Below are 20,351 nucleotides of genomic sequence, written 5' to 3'. Positions count from 1 at the left end.
GGATGGACATGTTCTGCTGAAGGAAACTCCCTTAGGTATGCACACTTGCAGTATCTCACAGAAATTCACTTGCATGGCATTCCACTTGGAATCCAAATAATTTCAGTCTAAATCTGCTAGCCAGTTAAAGGGAGGAGCTAAGGCAGAGCCACATAATCAAGGTTATTTCCATGTGCAAATCTTTTTACATTACTCCCTGCAGTGGTAGGTGCAGTGGAGCTACTTCATGGTACAGAGCAGGTCCTACATGTAGCGAACAGATCCTGACAGGAACCTGCCTGTGCTCCTAGGACTACTGCATTTTTTCCTAACTGCAGGACTTAAAAATCTTTAGCCTGTCCACTGTTGTGTGATTCCCAGGAAGACTCCTGGGGCATTCCTGTCTTGAGCATGCTTGCAGGTGTTCAGCTTCCCCCACAGCAAGAAGCTGGAGTAACGAGCTCACCTGAATGCTTTGAAACACACCAGAATCCCTTTTAATTGGCACACCCCAACAGAGATCCAACCATATCATTTAATTAGCCACCTTCACTCTGCCAAGATTATAAAATACATCGCACACTGATTAATATTAAGTTTTATTGAATGATGTGTTTCTTTCAGGTCAGGCCACACACATTAGTAATAATTTTCAAATGGTTTTTATGTTGAACTCATTAGCATTTGTAAGAGGAAAAGAAACCCAACTAATTAAGCCAATGATCACACAGAAAGGAAGATGTGCAAGTGAGAACATTTTGCACTTTCTGAGGAAGAGTTGAGGCAAATAGCAGCATTCCTGTCAGTAGTCAGTGTGCCATTTGTCACTGCCTGAGTCCCTCCCCTGCACGTGAGGGGAATGCCTCACTCACTTAGGGCACTTGGTGAAAACTCTAAAACATGAAGACCAATCATTCAGGTTGAATAGACAGGCTGTTAATGAGGGTGCCAATTAAGTGGATTCCACAGGCTAGTCAAATTCCAAAGCACAGAAAGAAGCATTAACATATTATTAGTAATACCCACGATTATTTTCTGCATTATCATGTTCAGCTGTAAGAAAACTAATGCTAAATTTTAGCAAAAATATACAGTATCTATTTCAGACTTCAGGGCCTAAGATTCTGAGTCTTATTTTAAAAGTGTTGACATTCACTATGTAAGTGCTTGCAAGGCTTTCTGTGGTTTTCATTTATCATTTTAATCACAGAGGTTCAGATAATTAACAGCTAAATGAAAGTAAAAACATATCCAAAGTCTCCTAGGCTTATAGATGAAACATTGGAATGTAAACATAGGATACTCTACTTGTCCACTTGTGTCTGCAGCCTGCTGGAAATGAGTTGCAAGAGATGTCTCATCTTGGAAAACTTCATTGCACTCCAAACACTTTAGACTATGTCTACAGAGTTTTGATGGATCTTCGTCTAGCGGCATAGCTGGAATGACAGGAGAGCTCGCAGGGGCCGAGATCACTGTCCCAGTTAAGCCAGTCTGGATCTTTGTTATGGAGTGTGTGCCAGCTCCCCCTGCACTCTGGAGCACGGCTGCAGCAGTATTGCTGGAAGGAGATGCTATCATTTGATCTGCTGGGACTGGTTTTAGGATCAGGTGGGAACACTGCATCACAACGCCTTTTTCCTTGTGCCCACGAGCATGGGATAGGAGACTACATTTATTGTAGAAAACTAAATTCTTTGTACAATGATTACAAGTCACTTCAATTCGCACACTCCTCCTGTCATAATGCTGGGTCAGGCTCTTCTCGAGAGCAAACGAGTCACCACACTCCAAACACTTGTAACCTCGTGTTGGTAGCGTGATTCCGGCATTGGCAGGGGGGCTAAGGTTTGGGATGTAAACTGGTACGGGATTGACACTGCTCAGCACCTTATTGAATGCTTCCACCACAGAGCTCTGTAGAGATGACACCACCTGCACTCGAGACACTTTTTTCGAAGGCTGGGAGGTGGCTGCAGAAATTATTGCCTGCTTGATTTGCTGCTGGGGTTTTGTTAGCACTTGGCGCAGTTCAGAGGTGGTTTGAGCACCCTGAGGCAAAAGGTTAAGGTTGGCAAGATGGACTGTCTTTGGCACAAGTTTGGCACTGGCAAGGCTTGATGCTGGCACCACAACTGTCTGCTGCTGGATGGCGTTGGCAGCTTTGATAATGGCGCTGCTGGCGCTCTGCACAGACGCAGCAGAGATGACGGTGGCTTTCACTGTGGTGTTGTTAGCCAGCTTCAGATTGATCACTTGGGAACCTGCAGTTTTCACTGCTGAAACGGGCAGGAAGGCAGTAGCCACGGGTTTGATAGTCACCTGTTTGGGGGCAAGTTCTGCAGATCCAACTGCATTGGTGACAATGGAGGACTGCAGAGGAGCTCTGGGAGGAGAGGAGAGAACGGCAGCGGAAGTTGGTGAGGACAGGAGAGATGTCATGGAGGTTACCATGGAAGCACTCTGCTCTGGCTTTTTACCAGAGTCCAAATCAACTTCTGGCAACACTCTAGTAACAGTTCTCTTGATCTCCCCAGAAGAAGTCTTGATGGTTTTTATGCGAACCTTAGGAATTGCTGGTGTTGACCCTGCGGGAGAAGATGGAGACCCTTTGCTACTATTCTCACTTGAGACACTTCTGGGACTATCGGGCGGTTTGACAGATGGCTTCTTAGCACCATCAATGAGACTCTGAGACTCAGGAGATTTTTCAATAGCCCGGGGACTTTCACTCATGTCTTTTGGTAATGGAGAAGACTCTCCTGAATTAGACTGCAAATCTTTACTGCTATCTGTAGCTGCCTTTTTAGCACTCAGTGCTGCGATTGCAGCAATGCAGGACGAAAGCTTTGCTGATGACTTCGTTTTGGACTGGGAAATGCTGGCAAGATCTGTGTCACATTTTTCAGTACTCAGTTTTCCATCAAGTACCCTGTTTTCAAGAAGCTTCTCAGAATTGTCTTTTAGTAACTTGTCCTCTGTTTTTCGAGTTTTAAAAGGCTCATAGACACCTAAATTCATGGAGCTTGTCTCTGTCTCTCGTTTACCAGTTTTATTTTTATCCATACTACTTGAAACATTGATTCCAGATTTAATTAAGTTCTCCCCTCCAAGTGCCTTTAGTTTGTCATATTCCTGCTGCGATAGAGATCCTGCCAAGACATTTGCTCTGAAATTTGCACGTATCTCCTCTTTATCTGGGGGGTCATCCACCTCAATTCTCTCATCATCATCAAATTCTTCCGCACTTGATATTGGGCTGAACTGGTTGAAAGATGAATCCTTCAGTGTAGTCTCAGAAGCTGACCCATCATCTTTAAGTGATTTCCCTTCATCTTTAGTGTAACTCTCAAGAGCTGCTGACGTTAGAAAGCCATTGTGTAAGCTATTGCCTGTGCAATGGTGGCCATCCTTATCCAGACCTTCGGAAGAATCAATAGTACGCACATTTTTCACAATGACGCTCACCCCAACATCAGATGATGATGGGACGTGGGAGTCTTCATCTGTGTGAGCATTTTGTTTTATGTGGCTTTCGTGGTCATCATGTCCAGATTCAATAGCTGCTTTGGGATCTACCATGTCTGGTATGTCAAAGGCTGCAAGAAGGTCATCAAAATCTGGGGTCTTCATATCCCCCATGGCCATGTATTTGATTGTAAGCAAATCTGTAAAATAAGCAGAAAGTCATCACTTTAAGATCCAGTAACCCAGTCTTATACAAAACAAGTGCTTGTTCACATCTGCCATGCAAAGAAATGTTATTTCACTTCTGAAGTAATGTTTTCAGAGATTATACACTACAGAACAGTGTCCAGATGTACAGCTGAATTATTACACCAAGAACTATAGTAATTTATAAACTCCACAGATAGTAACCTGGCAACTTTATTCTGGGCCCAAATTGCAGTGACCTTCCTCTTCCCTCTCCTACACTCACTCCTATTCTAACCCACCCAGACTGCAAAATACCTGGACAATCATAAAAAAAAAAAACCACAAGGCACTTGTAATTTCTCTTAAATTGTGACTTTCCTTAACAGTTGCACTATTAATCTGAGGAGTCTTCTTGAAAATAATGACATATAAAGTAATAAACATCTGTAAGACTTAGGTATTCATCAACACTGGCTACCTGGGAAGTCATTGTGGACTATGAGAAGGCAACTGAGGAAAATTTTTAAAGGATACTGAAATAGACATAGACATTTCATTAAACAGCTTCAAAGAAATATAGAAAGGTTTGAAAATTTGTTTACACAGTTCACTTAATGGCTTTGGGCCCTTTGTCTAAAGAAGTCCTCTTAATAAAAAAGTAGATGCATGCATCAAATCAAAATAACAAAGCAAGTTTCAATGAGGATTAAATGGAAAAGCCTGCAGATATCAAAGCATATCAAATCCATGTAAACTGACAGAAAGCTTTGACACAGTTTCTCATAGTCTGGGATACTAATGAGTTGCACTATGGTCGTACATCTGTCCATAGGTGTCTTTTTACAGTTGTTGCATACACTCAAAAAGAGCTAGATAGTCTCCCTCATCTGAAACTTCCTCTAATTACATATCCTGGAATTTAATTAACATTTACCCCTAACAATGAATGAAGGCCTGCTTACACACTTAATTCCTCCAAGTATGTTTAAGATCACAATGGCCCAGCAGAGGAGACACAGCTGTCCTTTACTGAGAACTACTGCTGCCCTTATCAAGAACTGCTCTCATTCTTCTAACTTTTCAAGCAAAAACAAAAAGGGAAACAAACGTGGTCAGCTGTGATACACAAGGAAGAGGAGGTCTAACCTGGCCATTTTATTAATCTCTTCTTCAGTATTCTAGGGCACCCATCTTAAGATTCAGTATATACGCTATGTTTCCACACAACTGCCAGGACTCTGTAGCCCTATTCCCCTAGTCCTCTTTTTTTTTTTTTTTTTTTTTTTAATCTTTTTTCCCCTCACAAACCTTTTAGTAACTCTTTCCCTTAAGGATAAAACTTCACCTTTTATCCAAGATCAAGGTCAACTGACACCTTGGCTGCCAGACGAGCTGTGAGTCTATTTCTTCCCTGGGCCAACATAATGCCTGTAAATACTTCAGAAAAGGAAATAAGGCAAGCTCCTGGTTCCCTGGGAAATGAATTTCCAGGAACTAGAATATCTTTGAAAAGTGCTCTGAGAATGCTTGAGAAAAGTTATACAGAAAACCAGTTTATTCAAAATTTCAAGCATTACTTTGCTTACTTATCATTCAATGATAAAAGTAACACGGAAAAAATATGGATATGGCCAATAGAATTACACAGCTAGGGAGTCACAAAGCAGTGAGGTGAAATACTTCCGGCTTCTGCTTTTCTGATGGTGGTTGAGAGAACTTCTGGGATGATAATGAGTTTTAAAAACTTAAAATAAGAGATTCTGAATATACCCTTACTACATGGTTTCCCCGAATCTCTTCAGTCACAACATCCACCCCTGTATCTGTGTGTCAGCATCCTACTGAAAGTAAGTTCTGCGGGTGAACCAGCAGTGGTTTATTTGTGTTCATGCCTTCCCAAAGCATGCGTGCATGACTTCCTGTGTTGTTGTTTCTTTCGAAACACATCTCAAATGTTTCCTATTAACAGCATGAAGAACATGGCACAGATTTTAGCCAAAGCAAGGCACTCCTTGTCTCTTCCACTGCCTTGCTTTTCCCAGTCAGCCTTTTTACTCCAGTTCACCTGATACCACATTCCAGTGAAGCAATCACTTGGGGAATTATGTCAAAACAAGACCCAGACCATGAGAACTCTCTTCTAATAGCAGAAGTAGCAAGCAGGACAAGCAGGATTTAGAAGCAAACAGCTGCTTCTGAAGAACTGACATTTTGTTTTTGTGATAACTACATGGAATTGTTATCACTCCTCCACAGCCCCTCTTATCTGTACCTGTTCCAGGTAGAACGACTCCAGCCATATGAGGAAAAACAAACCTACCCTTTCATGTTCTCTGTTGAGATGGGGGGACACAACAGAGAAACACACACATTTTTTCTTACTTTCAAAGTCAGATTTATCTTGTAGGTCTTCAGGACACCTGCAGATTAGGCCCAGCATTCTCCACATAAAGACCAAACTGCCTAGAAGCTGTTGCTGAGATTAAAAGGTGCTTTCCTGGGTAAAGCCAAGCAATTGTAAACACTCCAATCAGAATCATTCTGGGGAAGTTCAACAGCCTACTGAAGACAAGGAAATAGAATAACTAACTTGGCAGCTCCCGGCTCCTTGGCAGCTCCTATCTCTAAACTGCTCAGACACCTAATTTTTGTCTGTCAGGTACAAGAACGGCTTCAAGCTTTCCAGAAATGGCAAAAAATCCTCATCCTTTCCCAATTAATATTTTCTATGCATGAAGTCTTCTATAATTTCTGGATCACAAGCATGGTGTTAACATCCTCAATTTTTACTCTTTTATTTAATCCTTAACCTTTGAAGAACCAACCAGCTCTTCCTCCTTGACACTCACCTTGTTCACCCAGATCTTCCAAATAGCTAAACCACAAGTCTAACACCTTTATACAACTGCTTTAACTGGACCAGACCATCTTTTCTGCCTTACTGAATTCCTACCCTTTGCCTTCAAATCCCACCTAAATATCTAATTCCTTGATTTTGTTCAGACAATTACTCAACTTCAGTTCCCTCAGAAATAGGAAAACCAAATATAACCTTCCTCTTACCTATGGCATTCATGTTCTTACGACTACATTCCTTTACCAGCCCTAAACTCGTTTGCTCTTCATATTACCTGCATTTTAAGACTGTACACCCTGTAGGATGGAAATAGTTTTTTTTTTGCATGTTCTTCCAAAACCACCAGCATTCTTTCCAGTTTTGTGAAATGAGAACACTGAGAGGACACTGAGAGACCTCTTTTCAGGGTCTGGCACATGGCAGCATCTTGGTTCTGTTATAGCCACATATAGGAATTAGTCTGTTACTTCTACTGATTCCCAGGCAGACACGCTATTCCAGAGCAAAATTCCAGTAATCTGGAATACTTACTCCACTTCCAAACAAGAGTAATGATGCCAAAGTAACATCAAGCTCATTCTGGAAGAAAATGCCTACACAGGGAGCAATACCAGCCTAACCAGCATAAAAACATACTTTTTGGTTTTGGTTTTGGTTTCTGTATTGTTGTGATAAGAAATTTCATCAGGTAGAGAAGACATAAGGGATTCAATCAAAATTACAGTAACATATATCCTAACATTAGACAAACTTCACCTTAATACACAGATTATGAGCAGTTCATTGGTTATTAGTAATTATGACTGACTTACACTTCCAGTCATTTGCTCTGAAAGCCAAGCGTTGTAAAGACAGACAAAGCAATATGCTAATGTAACCACAAAACCTTCTTCAGGAAATGGGAACCACATCTCCAATCACGGTCTTGCCTGGTTTGACATACTCAGCAGGCAAGTGGGATGTGCAAGAGGCCACTTCAACCACAGTCAGCAATGGCTCTCATGCTCGTATACATAATGAACAAGTTCCTTTTCACTATCAAAGGGCCCATGACCTACTACTGTTGCAAAACCCAGACAAACACCCAGTTCCACAAATCACAGAAATTCCTTTTGTAATATGCAAAGTAATTCTTACCCTAAGAATTTTCAATTTCTTAGGATAATGGTCTTAAATTTAGCATCCATTTAGCATCCACAGCATCAGTAAGGGCATGCCAGTCTTGATGTAAGCACCTTAGTGAAGTATGGGGTGTTTTACAGTTAAAATTTATCCCAAGAACCTACTTTTTCTATATTATGCACCATATCCACCTGCCTTCAAAAAAGGGAAAAATCCAATTTGCTTCCATGCTCAAGATTCAATGAGTAAAAGACTTAATCCACCATTCTGGCAGCCAAAATAGTTTTACTTGTAGTTCATGACTCCTTAGGAGCCTCATCCTGTAGTCCAACACATCAGTCTTTCAACTATCTCAGGTTCTCTTTGGGTATGAGAAAACAAGACAGGAAACAGGAAGGGAATCTTCTGGAGTCTGAACCACTGCTAGCACAGTTTGAAAAGAACCACACACAGCTGGTTCAAAGTTCAGCACAATCAGCCTTTGGCTGGTAAAAAGAACAGGGTTGTTTCAACACAAGCAAGGAATCTCCTTATGCACAACATAGGGGTTGAATAGGCCATCCCCAGCTACAGCTGGCCACATGAAAACCACCTGTACTTATCAAGAGATACAGGCCAGGGTTTGGGTCCACCTACTTCCCAAATCCCTCCTAAAACAAAGATGAATTCCTGAAAAGCAGGGAAATCTACATACCATTATTTTTCCAGTCTGCTTTGAAATTAATTACAACATGGCTTAATTTTGTACTTCTATATGCAAATAGGCTGGGGCAGTACCATGTGAATAATTCAGATGCACAACAATGAAGAGAATGTTGAGATTCCCAAATGAATGCAGACTGGAATTACGTTCTAAATGGCACAAGCTTCCCACGTCTTTCCTTTAAGGTACTTTTTTTGAAATGGATGACAACTGTGGCCCAAGCACAGCATGAGCAGCTGTAGCCTCCCAGGGAGCTGTCCCAGACAGGGCCCACCACGGCAACAAGCAGGCTCAAGAACATTAGGGTCAAGTTTGGGCTTTTCTGAACATATATTCCTGCTACTCTGCTGCGTATTTGTATGTTAACACATAGGCATATGGCTATGAAAACAACAGTCAATTCATTCCAAAGGGACTTGGAATGTGATAAATCCTTACCCTCATTCTGAAGACCAAATAGCTGAGGCCAATGCAAAATGAGATCCTGGGTGCTGATACGAAGACCAGCCCTCCAGCATTAACATTTGCTGCTGGAAAGCTGGCCTGCATGCACAATCCAAATCTCCTGATGAAAAGCGTTTACTGATATTACTAGACTGAAAAAAGATAACTCACAGAGAATACTGCAGACTCCATCTATTCAGTTTTCTCATCTTACGGCCACCAAAAAACCCTGCAAATTCAACATCTCCTTTGCTAAAAATAAAAATTCGTAATACAGATAGCATTCAAAAACCCAAACAAAACAGATTCAAGGAATTTTGTCACAATCCAAGAACTTAAAATTTTAAATCTGCCTCCTATTCTGTCAGAAGGAAGAAAAATCCCAAAAGATGCTGTTGTATTATATGAATTTTAGCTGACACTTGGAAAAGAACATGCATCCTCATCAGGAACAGGACCATGCAACAAGAATTCCTGTTTGCAAGCATCATTCTGCTACAGACGTCTATAGTCAAACATAGACCCTCTGCATCCCGATGCTGAAGGACAGGAGCAGAAATCAGCACAGTGATCTGTCAGGCATTTTGCTCTGCCACAAGCTAGTCCCTGCTCTCTCAAACCTGAAAAACAACACATCACAGCTGCAGTAAAGCTCACAAACCCAGAATTTCAGGCCAAATTTTAGCATATTATTTTCACTTTTCTACAATTAATAGCTCAGTGCCTTACGTAATCTACTGCAGTCAGAAACAAAAAGGTTCCCTTGTATTGTCACCCTGCCTCAGCAGCCAGCACACAACTTACCAGTATCCACAACCTCTCAAGGCTTTTAGGACTGTCTATTCTGCTGAGCACAGAGGAAAGGACCCACATTTCACACCACAACAGAGTATTTCAAATGTTCTGCCTCCATGTTATCTTGATTGTAGTTTACCAAACCAGCTAACACAGCCAGGACTGGGAAGATTTTTAAAAAATCACACTGGTTAGAATTCTAGAGTTGCTGATTTCCTGTTATAGGAAGTAACAGTTCTAGCAAAAGAATCCCCCAGGCAATATGTTTAGTGATCCACTGTGCAAGCTCTAACAGCCTTTGTTCTTCCCTTTGCTGGATTCATTCCTGCTTCCTTCTCTCTATCCCTCTCCCTCTCTCTGAATCCTTCAGATTTCACTATAAGATAAAAATGTCAGCTCAAATCTAAGTACACATTTTGTATTTTCTAGTTGAGAAAGAAAAACTAAAAATTCTATCCATTATCCATTGCTTTGAGTTAAAAGCAGTCACCCCTCTGCAGTTGCTGCACTGCCCATCCAGCTTCCTATGCACAGTATTATAATTCATACCACTGGAGCTCCACTCAGCTCCCCAGAATACATCTTTCCATTTGGCCACTGCAAAATCCTCCCCAGGTTACAAAAGTTTAAGAAAAGCCATCCATACTATTTCTTTTGCACAGTTTTTTCCTCTGTAGGTGATATTAAGTACATGTTTAACACTGAAGACCTGAATAAAAAAACAAGTATTGGGCCACTGAGATGAGGTCGAACGATAATGTATAAATACCCAGACAGCAAATTCTGCATGTGTGAGTCTCTTAATACAGCACAGAACAGCTCCCTGCCACAACTGGTCGGCAATTCATGATTGTCATTCAGAGGCCTATTCCATATTCACTACATGGTGAAAAAAAAGTTCAGCGGGATAGATTTCAATGAAAACACTGTATTTAGCCAAGATATCAGTAAGTCTTTTCAACTAATAGCTTTAATCCTTTTAAAAATGGAGGACCTTAATAGCATTTCTTCATTAACACTTAAACAATTGTCAAGTGTGCAATCAGGATGCAACTCCACGCTATTGTTCTATTCAGCCCAAACCACCACATCTCACCTTGTGAACCTTGACCTTTGAGGGATCTTTTTAGCCAGTGCTCAGTTACTGCCACAGCCTCATTACCTCTGCAAACACCAAAGGGTTAAAGGCAGCCTCAATCAATAGGCCTACAAGGAAAAAAAAAGGGAAAACGAGTATGCCTTACAGCATCTTTTCAATGCTTTTATGCACAATTCTACAATATTGTTTCCTTCTGGCCTTAGAAAAAGGCACAGTAACTCCCCCCCCCAATTAATGTTTCCTAAGGAAGCAAACCACAAGACAGCACCCTGTAAATAAAACAGCATGCAAAGCATCCTCAGTCACAAGCATATCTACAATTACAAATAATTCAATCCATTTTATTTAGTTTCATTTTAAAGCAGACTGCGTAACCAGTGTCCCACCCTTGCAAAGCAAAAATATTTTAGTAAGGGTCATAAATCTCAGCTCTTGCCCATTCCTTAAGCATAAAAAGGCACAAAAAGCCAAAGTAATCTCAGTTACTGCAAATATGTACATTTACATACAGAACCCTTTATGACTACGTTAGCCACATACCAGTGCTGTGTGTCTAAAGTGTGCATTCACATACTGTTTTGGGATGGTATCTTTCTGCAAGCTCCTCTGCTTTTGGCTGCCATGAAGGGAGGAAGCTATCCCAGTGTAGTAGCTCAGTGACTGCATTGTGTTCAGGAGCTGATCTGCCTCAAACCAGTTCCAGCCGGTTCTGGTCACCCTACATAAAAAGCTATGGCAACCCTCGCTGAGTTGCCAACAGGACCCTGAAAATCGCAGGGGCTGGTTTTTGTGTGGCGTGGGGCCGGCACAGCCCTGTGCCCCAGCTCCCCTCTTGCCCGGCCCACGCGGCCCCTGCTCCCCAGAGCCCCCCCACACGCTCCCTTGCTCGCCTCCCCCACTTACCTCCCACAACCTGGCTGAGAGCAGTGTGTGCGTGCCTGTCTGTAGCTAACAAAGAGACCGCAATAAAAATCCTCATAGGATCTCTCTTGCAGCACCAGGCAGGCTCGGCCACAGCCCTGGGAGACAGGCTGCTAACCCGGGTGGCTGCCCCTCTGCTCCCCCAGATGAGGGGTGGCTACTCACACACGTAAAATCTGCCCCCTCATGCCCACGGCCATGGGGTGCCCGATCAAGGGCTTCTCCCATCTGCCCTCCCCACTCCTCGTTCCATCTGGGGCCGCCCGAGTGGCATCTCCAGTGCTCTGAGCAGCATTACTATAGTGTACCCACAAATGCACCTCCCGCCCCTCAATAAATCCATTTCTGCAGCAGCAAGATGCCTACAAAATAGTTCATTTGCCCCCTCCTCGCAGCACCGACTTGGCTGCTACACTGATTTTTCTTTTTTTTCTTTTGCTATTCGACTATGCTGGAGGCCTTGAGAAGCAGCGAGCTGCAGCCCCACGGCTGGGCAGCCCCCCCCGGCTTGCACCCGCCGGCTCGGGAGGCCCGGTCAGGCTCTGCACAGCTCCCACCCCGCAGAGATTGTGCGGACCGACTGCTTGTCCGGCCCTGCACCTCTCAGGCGATGCCTGCCCAGGGTCTCAGCCCCTTGCAGTGCCCATGCCGCTCCGGGGGTCTGCACCCACCTGTGCCCGTGGCCGTTCTGCTCCTGCCCGCTCGCCTTCACCTCGGCCACGTAAGGGCCTTCCTCCTCCTGCATGGCTGACAGTCACCCAGACCGAGACAGCAGCCACCCCGCTCCTCTTGGCTACTCACCCTTGCTCTGGGAACACCAGTAACCACCTCCGCCTACGCGCTGAAACCCCCTCCTCTCGGAGGCTGCGGGAGATGCTGCTCTGCAGGGCTCCCTCCGGGTGGGTGGGCGACCCCGGCAAAGCCCCTCTGCCCCTGGCTGCACCTGCAACTGAACAGAGGTCTCGGGCACAACCCTGCAGCCCTCCCTGCAGAGACACCTTCTTCGCATCCCTCATCCCCACCCCGTTCTGGGGAGAACCACCATGTTCTTCCGCTGCCTCGGCCCGTCTTCCCGATACAGGCTGTTGCGGCCGCAACCGCGGCCGGCCCTCCCTCGGCCCCTCGGTCCGGGGGACGGCTCCCTCCTCCGGGCTGCCGCGGTCCCCGGCACCTCCCCGCGGGTCTGCGCGCTCCGGGCCCGAATTGGCTCTGTCCGAGCGGGCCTTGCGAACCCTGGGGACGGCCGGGGAGGAGAGGCCGTGGCCCCTTCGGCGGCGGGGAGAACGATCCGCCCCCGCACGGCCGGCTCGGAGCCGCCAGCCTGGGCAGTCCCTGCACGGGTACCCCCGGGGCTCCGGCCGCCGCCGGGCCGGGAGGAAGCGACCCCATAGCATGCAACCTCCGGTCCCCATGCGACACACCTGCTGCGGCCGGAGCCGGCGGGCTCGGGCAGCGCTACGGCCCTCGGCGCGGCCCGGCCCCGCGTCGGAGGAACATAATGGCAGGAGGCTGCGGGGCTGGGCGGTGGGGGTGGGGGTGCTCGGCGGCACAGATGGGGAGACGCTCCCGTGTGATTCCGTGTGGAACGGCTCCCTGGAGAGTGCCGGGGGCGGGGAGGCTGCGGGGCCGCTGAGCCCCGGGGCCGGGTCGCGGCCTCCCGCAGCCCGGACAGCTCGGGAGGGTTTCCGAGCGGTGCCGGCGGGCAGCACCGCGCCGGCCGCCGGGGCCGATCTCCCCCGCGCCGAAGCCGCGTGCCGTGGGAGACGCTGCCCGGGTCCCGCCGGGCTCTCCCCGTGCCCGAGCACCTCAGGCCTCGAAGGGCAGCCGGGGGACGAGACCGCGGCCGCTGCTCCGGTTGCAGACCAACAAAGGACGGGAGGAGCCACACGCTGCCAGCTCTGGCGGCTCAGCCCCTCCGCCGGCGCTGCGGCCGCTGTGCCCGGGCCCGGCCAGGGTCACCCCCCCAGGTCCCGGGTCGCGGCTGGGAACCGTGTCCCGGGGCGATGCTGCCTTTCCTTCCACACCCCGTTACCCGGGCACTCTCGGGCCCCCCTGCACAGCGCCCGCGGCCCGAGCGCTGCCTCTGACCGGCCGCCTTTGTTGGCTGCGCAGCCATCCTGGCGGCATCGCCATTGCTAGGAACGGCAGGACGAGATCCCGCCCTCTTTATGTTACCACCGTGCAGCACCATTTTCAGAATGTGAAGTTTCGCACGCGAATCGTTTTATTGAAGCACGCTAATGGCTTTAAATACATAACACCCGTCTCAAATTTACGCTATGGACATACAGTATACTAAATATTCTAGCTAAAATACTGCTGGTGTATTAATGTCTCTTACGAGCCTGTTAGGAAGGCCGTAGAGTCCCAAAGGCGTTCTGCAAAGCACAGCTCCTTCTGGGAAGCTGCCCCAGAAGCTGTGCCCGCAGCTATCGGTAGGGCAGGAAATTTCCCATCGAGCCATACCTTGGTCGCTCCGATCCCGCCTCCACGTAAAAATTCTGACTTCCTCCAATTAACCAAAACTGCAGCAGAACGTAGGTTCTACTGAATTTGAATATAATAAATCGATTCTAGGATTATAAAAAAGTGGATTTGTGCACTAGTTTTAATGTTCAAGAAGGGCCATACAATTCAGCTTGCACAAGCCTTGGGCTCATCCTGAAAGTGCTTAGTGAAATTAGGCCATGATAATTAAAACACCCTATTTCTTCCCAGTTCACCAGTAAACTTGTTATAAATTGAGGCGAATAATTTGATTCAGCCTTTTAAGATCAATTAATAATTGTATTAATTACAGCAAGCGATAGCAAGCAAACAGTGCTGGGTGCAGCTGGGGAGTCTGGCTCTGCCAAGAGCTGACAACCTTCCTTCTCTTCAGTCCCTTTTTATACTTTTTTTTTTTTTCCCCCCCCGTATCTTCTCTGCGTTGTGCTGAGGGGTGATGGGTCTCTTCTGCTGCGGTTATCAGTTCCAGCCAGTCCTGCAAGATCTTTTTTTTTTTTTTCATATATAGTTATCACATTGTTTTACAGTATTTGCTTGCAGTTACCTAGCCTTGCCTAATCCTGAAAGTTCCATGCCCCGACCCCCACCCTTTTCCTCTACCCTAATTTCACACTCTTGATGAACAAACAAGTCAATGCAGTTTTTCACAAACTGACTTGATTAAAGAAGTGACAACTACTCTCTCATTTCTGTGGTTGGTTTGCATAATAGCATAAAGAAGATGGCAGCACCTACTCTGGTATTAATACCTGAAATGTTAATAGATTTCACAGTTTGTACATGGCACAAAGGTCCTTGCGTGTGCTGCCTTTCACACAGATCTACTTGTTTTCCTTCCAGCCAGGTGTCCTTGACAACTCCATAGGAGATAAATCTGTCACCCTAAGTATTTTACTTAAAACACATAAAATTAAGATCATTTAAAGTATATTTTACAAGTCATGCCAGGCTGATAGCACTTGTCCAGTGTTTTTTTAATTCAAGCACACAAAAAAAGAGGTTCAGAACCATGAGTGTCCCTGCAGTCACTTCTGCATTGGGAATTTTTGGCATGTTGACCTTATGTCTTGGCTCTGAAGTCTTAGACCAGAGGTCCTGTTCACTCTCCCAGACTCTCTGCCACATAACCCTTAGGACCTGTGGTGGAAGAAATTCTCATTGTTCAAGTGATCCTGTTTTATCCCTTGGCTTTGCAGGAGCCAGGTTCAAAGTCCTCAGTCCTGCTGTCCTCACATGGACAATCTCCATCCCAACCAACAAAACCATCACCAGGGGATCCCTCAGCTGGACTCCAACTCTGAGATGGGATCTCCTGGTCCCCTGTGCTGACACCTGCAGAGTCCTATAACGCGTACTACTTCTTTCTCTGGGAACCTTGAGCCCCTCCTTTTCTTTTCCTGAAGAAATGCCTCCAGTGCGGCTTTCTGAGCAGTCAGCAAGGAGTGCTGCCAACTCAGAACACTTTGATGCTACAGTGAATGCTAAACTTGAGTGCAATAATAACTTCTTAATTATTTAACTTCTTAGGATTTTAAGGCTCTTGAAATTCAGAACTCTGAACAGTGGTGTATTCATTTCATGCCTTCTGTACAGGGATCGATTTTAACTGCATCAAACAGAGCTTCTGCACTTTAAAGATGTGCTGGGACCAAAGAGGATTTTGCAGGTGGATTGACACAATAAAAACTGAAGTCAATTTACATTTGATATTTTTTTTAGTGTCAGAATAAATACTAGATGTTTTGTCCTTCCTACTTTTGGGGAGGACATAAGAGACCATTTCCCTTCTAGCTAGCAAAACATGCTTAACGTAAAGCAAGAAGGGTAAAATACAGTTGCAATATTTCCAATCTGAAATTTGTTTTCAGAGTAATAGCTTTACAACTTCTGGCAAATGCTTAATAGTGTTTGTTAATTCCATTGTTTTTTTCACCATAAAGTATCTTGTAACGTGATCAACAAAAGCAGAGCAGAAGCTTTATTTCTTGTTTCAGAATACTTATATTTTTCTTTTTATCACTGTTTAGAATGCAGTGGTACTTTCCTTTAGCCACATATATTTAAACATTCAATATTTAAAAACCAGCTTACAATTAAACTTCCCCTATTCAGATGCTCCTATCACTAATCTCCAGGTATTTTCTTGCAGAAAAAAAAAAAAATTTCCTTTCCTGGTGATTAAAATATATCTTCTATTAAATTTTGGACTAAAACCCCCAGGATTGCTTTTTAAAATTACAAGTTTTATTAAAAGAAGGTGATCTCATAGGAGATCAGATGAAGAACTTTGGTAGGGGGAAATCTATGAAGACTGCCCAGAGCTGAGGAACGTCTCCACAACAGGCAGTTTCCCCCCCCACCCCCTGATTTAACGGATGTGTTCATGGAAGATGGCAACTCATGCTATCCATCTGCAAGGAGAGAATCTTTAACTCCAGACTGAACGTTTGCAATGCCCAAGTAGCATGAAGAGTGAGAAACCCTAACGATTCTCAAGATGTTAAATACTGTAAAGGCCCAAATACTGCAATGTCTTGAACAACAAGAGAGTCCCATTTTTAATTATCTGTAAAAGAGATGCTGATTTAGATATAATACAAAGCCAGGTGGATCTGTCGGGGCTTAATTATACCTTTTTTTCTGTCTGTTAACAAACCAGAGCATTATCCAAAGAAATCAGAGTTGGTTAGTGAAGATTGTGGGCTTAAAACAGTTCTGTTTGTGAGGAGTTGCAGTCAATACCTCAGTTTTTCCACATGTATGAGGTATGAGGTAACACCATGCTGTGCCATGCTGAGGTCCCAGCTCCTCTGAACAGGCAAAGCAGAACACACACGCCTCAGGATTTCACCTACATATGAACTATAGTATGAAGTGTATTCCCAGTGGGAGGAAAAGGGCTCTGCTCAAAATCTGCACATATATGAGACTCAGTGTTGCACTTGCAGCAGGCCTGGTACACAGGCCATATGCCTGCAGCACTTGCTGGCTCATCCTCAAGCTGCCAAGCAGTGCCACTGGTGCTCAAGGTAGACATCTGAAGGCACTGTCACAGGGTTACATCTGTTGGCAAAAGCCTGCCTTCAAGCCCAAGCATTTCTAGATGTGAAACAGGAAAAATGACATAGAAAAACTCGTATGATTTGATGATTGTCAAAAGCTGAGAAGGCATTTCTTCTGCATAGGAGTACTGTTTCTGGAGAAATGGACTATTTCCAGAGGAGCAGCAGCAGAAAATTGACTCCTCCCCAGAGGCAGGTCAGCCACAGCTCCTCTGGGCAGTCTGCCAGTGCCTCACTCCCCTGACAGGGAAGAAATTCTTCCTTATTTCCAATCTAATCCTGCCCTCTGACAATTTAAAGCTGTCATCCCTTGTCCTGTCACTACAGGCTCTGGTGAAAAAATATGACCCGAATAGTTTATGTTTGTATACTCCATTTAGACAGCATCTACCACCCTGAGGCTCCCTGGGCACTCAATGTTGAGTGCACCACACCAGTCCTTTAGCCAGAGCAGCAGCTCAGGATGTGCAGGCCTCCCAAACTCAGTCCTCCAGCTGCTTACACAACACAAGCACAGGCATATTGCAGAACGCGAGGCTGATGGATTTTTGGATTTTCCGTGACACTGTTCTCTTTTCCACTTACAAACATGTTCCGAGTGCTGGGCCAGAACCCCTCAGTCAGTTCCTCATCAGGAATTAGCCACCTGCGTGATTAACATCAGTACCACAGAGCTCAGCAGCCTGGCACATTGAAGAATGCCTGTTTTGTTCCCCTAACGTGCCATATGTATGGGGCTTTTTCCTTCCTCCTCCTGATATTTATTCAAGTATACAAGGATTATTTCTGAATTATTCATCATACAGTATCTGATTGCACTGTGGTGGTGCCGGTTCCCACTGCTTAATGAATGAGCCATTAGGCTTTTGCAGATGGTGCCATCAACAGCTCCTGTGCTGTGTGTTCCGTGCATTTACCCAGCAAAAGGAGAGCGCTGGACCTGAACAGGGGGTGGGAGATGAGCAATACCCATGCAGTGATCCTGCAAACCACACAAAGAGAGCAAGTGTTGCTGTAAAACTTACATTTTGTCCTAGATGTTATGTAATACAATTTTCTCAGAAAATCTTCGTATAGCTGAGTATCCCACCAAACTACTCAATACATCACTTCAAGCAGTGAAGTAGAAGACAGAAACTAACTGCCAGCAGTTTATGCATGTGGTCCTAAAAGGTGTGACAACTGCTGCCATGACTAATGGGCATAAGCAGGGCCAGACATCATCTGTGTGCTCCAGGAACTTCTTTCTTGGAAGAGGAGACCAAGAAGTGAGAGAACACGCCACATTCCAGAACCCAAGTGGGTTCTGTGTCTTTGGGAACAGACACAACAGGCACAGCTGCACCCTTGCTTTGGGAGGGCCTTAGGAAGTGGGAGACACTGCATAGCTTTGGGTGTCAATGAGCTTGAGAAACCCATCCCAAATCACACAGCTTGGCTTCCTGCTGGTCCCTCGGGGCTGCCACCTGGACAGCTGGGGAGACGGGCGCTAGGGATGGTGCTGTGTGACACAAGGGGTGATGCCCCTCTGCAGGAACAGACACACAAGCACTTGGGACCAGCAGCAGCTGTGCTTGCACTTCTGCCTTTCCAGAGCTTTCTCTGGAGAATGGAATAAGCACATAATAAAAGAAGGAGGAACCCAAGAGTGATTTTTCTGCCACTTTTCCTCTGTTTACTTCAGGAAATGCTGTCCTTGCAGATGAGGGTGGCAGCAGCAGCTCAGCCTGGCTGTGGTTCCTGATTCCAAGCTGCCTGTGATGATCTTCCTACAGTGAAAGCAAAGTTAAAATCAAGGCGCTCTGCTGGTTTGCGGCCGGCATGGCCAGAGAGCCTTTCTAGCACTCATACTTTCCATGCCAGTCCTTGGCATCTTCTGCTGGAAAAAGTACATCTGATTCATCCCCACCTACCGAAGATGAGTCAGGATTATACAAATTCCATTTAGTTTGTGTAACAACACTACTTCCCATGTTGCAAGCTTTCCTGTCTGCTGCCATAAAAGTCTAGTGAACAAATCTCTGAAGACACAGTGATCAGCAAGAGATGCCCCCAGTGGGGGCTGGTGGCTGGCATGTCCAGGTTTTTGGTCCCTCCCTAGGGCAGACAGGGGTTCTTATCACCATTTTAACTTCAAATTGCAAATACTGCTGCCTCTGTGGTGATTCTCCCACCAGACAGGATTTAGTAACAGCTGGCTATTGGCTGCAGCTCAAACAACCGCTTGTTGGCAGCTTTCCTCTCCTGACAACCTGACCCCCAACGTCTACTGCAGGCAGTCCCCTAGCCCAAGGTACATGTCCTGTCTTTGCCAGTTCACTAAATCCTTACTGGATTACTCAAAAAATTACTTTGCCTGTGTTAGCATGGCAAGAGGGAGGAAAGCTGCTTTGCTCCCCACCTGCTGAGTGCTCTGCTACTCCACGGAAGTGTTAAAAGTACCCAACAACCTACACCCACTAAAAATACTTTAGAGTGCACCTGAGTTATTTGTGCTGGCATACTGCACCACTCTACAGCATGCCACACTGCTCCTTGGATGTGCCAGCACTAGGGACAGCCCTCTCCCATTCAGAAAAGGAGAGAGGAAACCAGCATCATCTCTTGGGTACGGAGGAGGGGAGAGGCACCAGAGCAGCATCCAGCCCCAGCCCCAAGGGTTTCACTGCTCAGCAGCAGCCCATGTTTAGTTCCATCAGCCAGATTAGCAGTCTCAGAGGGCTTTCCCCTCTGCAGTACAGGTGGGCAGGCTCTTGACTTGTTTAATGTGAAAGAACAGCTGCAGCAGCTACAGCTACAGTTTCCAGCCCCTGCCTGGAAGGCTCCTCCAGTGGGAGGACACGAGGTGTGGTGGCACACATTCCCCCAGCTGGAGTGTGGGTTTGCCACGCAGTGAGAGGCCAGCACGAGCCAATGGCAAGGCACTTGCTGCTGTCACTAGTGACAGTGCTGGGGACCGCCTGCACCTGTTTGGCCAAATTATAGGCTCATGTTGTCTGGTGGGGGGGTCATTCTCTCTTACAGCCCCAGGGATCTTTTCTCTTTGTCCTTTCACCTCTAAAACCTCTGTTTCAGAAGTTAGGCTCCCACGCAGCCACCGTGCAAGAACTGGCTTGGCTTCAGATCAGTTAGAAATCTCCATCTTGCACTGTATGGGTGCAAATAATAATGCAGGGTGAAAAAGCAACTGCTGAGCATCATCTC

The 20,351-nt window shown here is 45.8% G+C and overlaps 1 protein-coding gene across 6 annotated transcripts in view; it reads right to left on the bottom strand.

Moving 5' to 3' along the window:
* The window catches only part of LOC146763933 (zinc finger protein 532), a 31,990-nt gene extending 19,867 nt beyond the window's left edge, over positions 1–12,123 (bottom strand). The window contains exons 1-3 of one of the 6 annotated variants that reach the window (XM_085566257.1): positions 11,560–12,123; positions 10,654–10,763; positions 1,288–3,647 (exon numbers count right to left, since the gene is read on the bottom strand). In XM_085566257.1, coding sequence (XP_085422383.1) covers positions 1,288–3,627 — 2,340 coding nt within the window. In that variant the 5' untranslated portion in view covers positions 3,628–3,647; positions 10,654–10,763; positions 11,560–12,123. Of the gene's footprint in view, positions 1–1,287; positions 3,648–9,566; positions 9,720–10,653; positions 11,479–11,559 lie in introns of those variants that run through there. The other 5 variants (XM_085566256.1, XM_085566254.1, XM_085566255.1 and 2 more) reach the window with 5 other exon arrangements.
* Between the last annotated feature and the right edge of the window lie 8,228 nt (positions 12,124–20,351).

The sequence above is a fragment of the Lonchura striata genome, chromosome Z (assembly GCF_050655825.1).
Source record: "Lonchura striata isolate lonStrDom1 chromosome Z, ASM5065582v1, whole genome shotgun sequence".
NCBI lineage: Eukaryota > Metazoa > Chordata > Aves > Passeriformes > Estrildidae > Lonchura > Lonchura striata.
Note: the sequence above shows the minus strand (reverse complement) of the source record. Positions and strands in the feature narration are given on the sequence as shown.